This window comes from Bidens hawaiensis, unplaced genomic scaffold (genome assembly GCF_021521415.1).
Source record: "Bidens hawaiensis isolate Kalapana, Puna unplaced genomic scaffold, B.hawaiensis_p1.1 tig00054223_1, whole genome shotgun sequence".
Taxonomy (NCBI): Eukaryota; Viridiplantae; Streptophyta; class Magnoliopsida; order Asterales; family Asteraceae; genus Bidens; species Bidens hawaiensis.
This window is the reverse complement of record NW_027499785.1, coordinates 22,921-30,244: the sequence shown is the minus strand read 5'-3', so window position 1 is coordinate 30,244 and position 7,324 is coordinate 22,921. Positions and strand designations below refer to the sequence as shown.

At 35.3% G+C, this 7,324-nt stretch overlaps 1 protein-coding gene across 1 annotated transcript; it reads left to right on the top strand.

Annotated features, from left to right (window-relative positions):
- Positions 1–962: 962 nt before the first annotated feature.
- LOC143600523 (putative methyltransferase TCM_000336) lies at positions 963–3,219 on the top strand. The gene is made up of 4 exons (XM_077078189.1): positions 963–1,073; positions 1,216–1,626; positions 1,997–2,269; positions 2,869–3,219. Exons 1-4 carry the CDS (start codon positions 999–1,001, stop codon positions 3,199–3,201), a joined length of 1,092 nt encoding a protein of 363 aa, XP_076934304.1. The 5' UTR covers positions 963–998; the 3' UTR covers positions 3,202–3,219.
- Positions 3,220–7,324: the final 4,105 nt, after the last annotated feature.

Sequence of the window (7,324 nt, the reverse complement as noted above, 5' to 3'; positions counted from 1 at the left end):
TAAGGGTATTTCTTTGTTCTTTTATAAAGAATGTTAATATAAACAATTTATAACCTTCAATAAAAATTTGTAACAATTTGATTATTTTATGTGCGGTATAATATTATATTGAGTTGATTTTATTCTTATGGTTATGTAAATTGAAATGTATAATTTGGGAGGGCTGTTTTGTAATTTCATAGATAATAATGTAAATTATAAAGAGGGGTGTTTATAAACATTTTATAGGTTTTTAGTTGCATATATAAGTTTTACTTTAATGTTTCATTGACCTGTACGTTATAATCTACAAATCGGTTTTGCAAATTTTTAAATATCGAAACGTCGACAAAAATAAGCACGTCATAATGTTTGGTCCAATTTTTTTAAGAAATTTATATTATATCTAAAAATATGGACGAAAACAGAGAAAAATATAAGTTTGACTAACTTTTTGATAAAGATGATGGATAAAATGTGTGAACATTTCTAGATATTACAAAAGTTAACTAAAGTTTAAGAGATATATTGTAAGTTTTAAGGGGTATATATTGTAAATATAAAATGATAATTGGAAGCTACGGTTAGTTATTTTCTGTAAAGTCAAAAATGCCCCCAACAGATTTAAAAATTATGCATTAGGAGTTGTACAAGTTGAATTAAAGATTGGATCTCTTAATACATATTTACTCAACCCTTAAATATCAGTTATATACCTTTCTTAAACCAGATATATTACGTATCAAGAATGCATATTTTAAATGGAATATAAATTTGGAATCAATATTTAGAGCAATCCTAAGATTCCATTTTGGACAAGCATGGGTTTTGTTTATTAAGGGAATATAAAGGAGTACAACCTGTAAGTCTAAAATAGGATTATATGCTATTTTTTACTATTATCATGATGTAATTAACTATAATAAAATGTGCTATATATAAAAAGGAGATGATTAGTGGTAAGCAGGTCTCAGTCACAAACCAAATATCAAAACCATTACTAGCTATTGCGCAATATAATGGATGTAGAGAAAGTGTTCCACATGAACGGTGGGCTTGATGAACATAGCTATGCCCAGAATTCACATCTTCAGGTTAAACATTAGTTCTTTGCATATTAATTTAAGCGCACCATGTTGCCAGGTTACCTGCCATCGTATTGTAAATTTGTAATCATTTGGCTTTGAGCAATATAATTATGGTGTTTAATTACTTAATCATATTTCATTTGTGTAGAAAAAAGCTTCAGATAGGGTGAAACACACAACACTCAAAATCCTTGAAGAAGCCTACGTCTCCCTAACACCAGAAAGCTTAGGCATCGCCGATCTTGGCTGCTCGTGTGGCCAAAACACATTATCAACCATACGAGAAATGGTGGAAGTCGTCGACAAAACCACCTCAAACAACTCACCACCTGAGTATCGTGTCTACCTTAACGATCTTCCAACCAACGACTTCAATGCCCTCTTCAAGATCTTGCCAGATTTTTACAAAGAACTACATAACGAGAGGCATCATCGGTGCCAAAAGCACGAATCAAATGTATTCATCGCTGGCTGTCCAGGCACTTTTTATGGTAGATTGTTTCCAGACAATTGTCCGCACTTCATTTACTCCTCTAACAGTTTGCATTGGCTCTCCAGGGTAAGTGAAGTATTCTCTATGTATTTGGGTGCATATGTAGTATGACGAAAGAACATATTAAGATAAATAGGTTTTAGTTTAGTAAAAGGGTTCGAGTTTGTTGCTGGTCGAACCTATGAACATGTTTAGCTAAACGGGTTGGCTGACCTGACCAATTCACAAGTTGACCAATCTAATGTTTTTATATTTTAAAATTTGTTTTTTTTGTCACAACCTAGAATCATTGAATAGTTCAGCCAAAATTTAAAAATTATAAGATAAGATTAGGTTAACCTTTATATTTTAAACTTATTTTTTATATGCATTTAAAGTTTTCTACTTTAAATTAGTAACATTATGACAAGGTATGACTAATATTGTACTTGTTTAGATTCCTCCGGGACTCTATGACAAGGAAGGTAGATCGGTTAACAAAGGTAGACTTTACATCTCCAAATCGAGCTCGTTACAAGTCACTAAGGCATATTCCGATCAATTCCAAGAAGATTTTTCATTGTTTCTGCAATCACGGTCAAAAGAACTTGTGTCCGGAGGCCGGATGGTACTTATTTTGTTAGGAAGTAGAGATCAAAGCCATGTTGATAGGGGCAATTCATTCCTTTGGGAACTTCTTTCACGATCATTTGCCACCTTAGTCTCTAAGGTACGTTAGCCTTGAGGCATGGCAGGGTAGTCGACGGCCACAGGCCCGACACCCGCTAGGCCCGACACCCGCTATGCCCGATTTTTTTTTTCAAAAAAAGTTATATGTATTTTTATCAAAAAAATATGTATAATCAATGTTGCAGTACAATTACATAACCACTAGCTTAGTCTATTGGTAATGGGGTATGACATCTAACTAAAATGTTGTGAGTTTAGTCTTACTTGAGACAATTTTAAGCTTATTTTTATACAAAAGTTTTTTACAAAACTCAAATTATAATCAAGTAAGCCCATTTAAAATTAAATTATTTAAACCCAACAAAATATTATTTTTACTTAAGGCCCAATTTTTTTTTTTTTTGCCTTTGGCCCAAAATTTTTTTCGCCTTCTCGGAGCCAGCCCTGGGTACGTACAATATGGCCAATTAGTATAAATGGAAACCGCTAGTGATAGTCCATCAGGAAACATAGCGCAGGGAAACATGGAAGCCATCAGCTATTATCGACGAATTGAGTTCTCGAGTTGATTGTAGACAATTTTCTAGAACTTACGTGTATGTTAAATTTCTTATTTTTGGTTTATTATGGTTCATGTAGGGAGAAGTCAAGCAAGAAAAAGTGGACGAGTACGATACCCACTTTTATGCACCCTCCAGAAACCAACTAGAGGAGGAAATAAAGAAAGAAGAGTCTTTTGAAATTGATCGGTTTGAAATGTTTGAAAATGAACGCTATTCAGGTCCTTATATGAGTCATGGGACCGCGGTGGCGAGGGCCATTCGAGCGGTCCAAGAGTCGATGATTTCTAAACACTTTGGTGAAGAAATCCTTGACAGGTTGTTTGAGTATTACGGAAATTTTATAGATGAAGAGATGGACAAAGAAGAGATCAAGCCCGTAAATTTTATTATCGTCCTTAAGAAAATATGATTTTGAAGAGTTGTTGGTATTGTTGTGTGTGTGGCATGTTTGTTTACAAGTAAGAACTTATGTGTATTATTTCAAGTTAAATGCATAAATCGTTGTGCTTTGGTTACAAGTTCAAATCTGGGTTTACGTTTAATCTATTTACACAACATCATTCACAATAGCTTCTTTATCGCCAACTCTATAATTACACAAAAAAATATTATATTTTCTCTCATAATCAATAAAATAATGCACCGCATGGTCTCCAAAAAAATCCAAACAGACCTTGCGATAAATTGGGCAAGGCTCATCAGTCGGGAACATAGGGATCATTAACCGGTACTTAAGGATATCCCGATACTCCAAACCCGACATATGTTGGCCGAATCCTTCAATGGGGATGGCCGTTAGAAAATCCTGAGCCCGAGGAGCCCAGAGGCATTCAAACACCGCCTTTTTAGCGAAGGGATAGATCAAACTTCACTTATAAACTCTGGGCGATTCCACTAAATAAGACACTCACCACAACATGTTGGGCTTTAGGGGGGGGGGGGGGTGTCCTTATTAGAGAACCCGCTAAGATCAAACTCTGTAAGTGAAGTACGTAAACGATCCATCGCACACCCATAATCAGAGTCCAGCCCATAAATATCACAACCCCGAAGAATATGGTCTTGCAAACACCACGATTGTGCTCTCGAAGCCACAAAAGCATATGTAGATACATCCTTGGCCGAACATAGACCCAACCCCACAAAACGGGTAGGTAGTGATGCCAACCTCTATTGGAGATCCTCGAAGAAAGGACCCCCACAAACCACGATGTCCTCAATCGTCCTTCGAAGACCATTGTCAAATATAGAAACAACTTCTCCCACATACATAGGTTGGGACGTTCTCAAACCGAACAAAAGCTTTGCGACTCCCATACATTAGCGAAGCAAAAGAAGCTCGCATTGAGGATCCCGAAGTCTTGGGAGACAGCTCATTAGTTCCACAGCGCTAGATGCCCTTTTCATAGCCAAAATGCTGATAAACCCCGCATCCCGGTGATGGTGCGTGTGCGCGGCTTGTATAAATATGATAGATTGGATATTAGCTTTTGCACAAGATCGTGTTTTAAATTTATAAAGTGATTTCTACTAAGACTAAACACACACAAAATAGGCAAGTGTACCTATCGTATATGTAGGATAGTATTGGTAAGAACCAGTATCGATCCGTGGACACAAAGGTTTCTAATAATAAATCGTTGTTTTTCTTTAATCGGAGGTTTTAATCATTTTGGGGTTAATTTTGAACTTTTTATAAAATGTAAATACTTATATATAATATATAGGTGACCAAGATAAGAAATTCTAAATGAGTTGTTCAATTATGCGAAGGTTACCATCTAAGATCAAGAATCCACTCCATTTTAGCATTGATAATTAATATGTAGACATGTGATAAACTTGCCATAGCAATATATGATAGATAGCTCCTTAAACCTTAAGTGAGCATCTTTGGCACTAAGGAGATGATATGCGCATTTTAAAGTCCACCCTTTCCTAACGCCATACCATCTCAATGATGTCAATTTAAGTTGGCAAGTAGTTTCGTAAAGTAGAAATATTAGGATTGACTTCAATTTCTCGAATACCAATTCTAACAACTTCGGGTGGTTGTAGTTCATCACACAACCTCCCCTTGGTTGATTTATGTAGGCTATAATTACACATTCCGTTAACATAAAGTTTCTTTAACTAATTTGATATCCTAAGCAAAGCCATTTTCGGATTACCAAGGTTTAAAAAAAAAATCATAACTTATATCTCATCATTTCTAAGTAAAATATAAGGATCCATGTTTCGATAATGTATCAAAGTATTTCTATCTTTCAAGAACATGAATCGATTATGAACGATTGCCAATGAGATTGACAACCACCAACTTTGAATTAGTGATTTAAGATGGTGAAACATTTCTCATCAAAAGATAATTGTAATATAACCATGTACTTTACTAGACTACATCACATGTCTTGATTAATTATTAAGTAAAACAAAGCTTCTTCATAGATTTTAGATGGTAAAAGGAGTTTAGCTCATAATGAGCATGATGATAAACATTAAGATGATTGATAATAACAAATACATGATTATACTTGGAACAATCTAACCAAATGTAGATGAATATTTCTTCTTAATGATGGTAATGATGGTTGATGATGGTGATTAGTGGTGATGACCTCTAATCCTTCAAATTCTTCACTAGATCTTCAAAGTGAGGGTTAGTGTGTGTTTTTATAAGTGAAAACCGGAGAGAATTCTTTTCAAGGCACACCAAATGAATGCAACATGAGCCACTATTTATAGGAAATCTGGAAGGTGAGGCACGGCCCCGTGCATGATGAGCACGGCCCCGTGCATTTTTATGACATGTGCCAGATTTGTTTTGTCTTTTTTGTGAGGTGGCAACGGCCCTGTGGTTGGTAGGCACGGCCCCGTGTTTTTTAGTGACATGTGCTCAATTCTTTTTTGTCTTTTCTGCATTCTCGTCCACGGCCCCGTGCATGATGAGCACGACCCCGTGCTTTTGTTTCCAGATTTTTTCTTTTCTTGTGTCAGAAGCATGGGGGCGTGTTTCTTTGTTTTCTTGTGTTTTCTTTTGTTTTTCTTCGTCTTTTTGCTTGTTTCTTCGTTTGAGGCTTGGTTTTACCTGAAATTATGTTTTATTATGATAAGTAGCCTTTTATGCTATGTTTTTAGATAGAAATTGCAGTTTTTAGAGATTATTTGATGCCGAAAAGATGTATATTTATATGTACATTAAACATCTCCACACTTGAACATTGCTTGTCCTCAAGCAATCTTATTATAAATATCCTCTAAAAACAACAAGTTTAGATTTTAGCTATCCCTTAAGTGAGCTCCAAGAAGACGAAACAAAATAACCAATCTTTATGTTAGTGATAAATAAGAGAGAACTTTTGTTTTTATGAGATTCCGTTTATGCAAAACGTCACGTTCTCACAATGTTCACTCACACTCGGTTTTATATCTGATTATACCTGTGATGTATGTATATAAACACTCTTTAGCCAAAATGCAACCTGTGATAAATAAGCTTGTAACAAGTTCAAATTTCCACCTTTTGAAGGGTTGCATAGATCAGAAGGTAAAAGGGATTTCGGTTTAGTGTGAGTAGGGATTGGTATTTTGAGGCGGTTCAAGGGTTAATGGTAAACACAACTTCCACTGTTTGTCGGGAGTTTTGAGATGTCTTCAATGGTTAGCTCCTTTTCTTTGAGTTATATATATATATATATATATATATATATATATACCTAATGACTCTTTTAAGGTCAGATCGTCAAGACCGGTTTTATCGAGGATGTGGATCAATTCTTCCTCAATCCTATTATGAATATAACTTCCAACTCTAATGGATCGTTCGGCTTTGAGCCTAATAGCTCCCATCCTCATTAGTTCGGTATATTCATGCTGAGACTGAGTTTGACTTTTTCTACATCTTCCTTCGTGGGACCAGTTTCCGCAACCTAAACATCGTTAATATCTTTTCACTCTTCTCTTCATTGCGTTCTTGGAAATTCCACAGAATGGTGGCCTTTGTTCGTTTTGGCGCCACTTTTTCCTCACCTCATTGTTAAAGAGAAAAATTCTCTTCCTAAGTTCTGGAGGCAACCTAGGTTTTGCGAAGTGTATGCAGCAAAGGAAATTGAAATCGAAAGAATGCATTTCCAGTTCTTTAGGGTCTGCCGGTAAAAGACCTGTATTTTACCGGTGAAAGTGGATAAGGTGATCGGATTTTTGGGTTTTGTAATTTTGGTAATGGGTTTGATCGAATTGTGTAGATATTACCTTCTTCCTTATACAACGCTTCATGCGGTCTTGAAATGAATAATTGCGACAAGTTCTAAATCACACGAAACATATGACTCACTCAAAGCTTCCGAAAAAAATATTTATGTGGCATGAGGTTTATCTCATAGTAACGGAGGAATTGGGTATTAACGCCATATTTTGCATAAATTTATTCTCAATATTACAAAACTTCTTCTTACTTTTTCACTTTTATGTAATGATTGGTTATTTGTAAAAAAAAATTTCTTTGCTGTCTCTTTAGGTTTTTAAGTAATCTT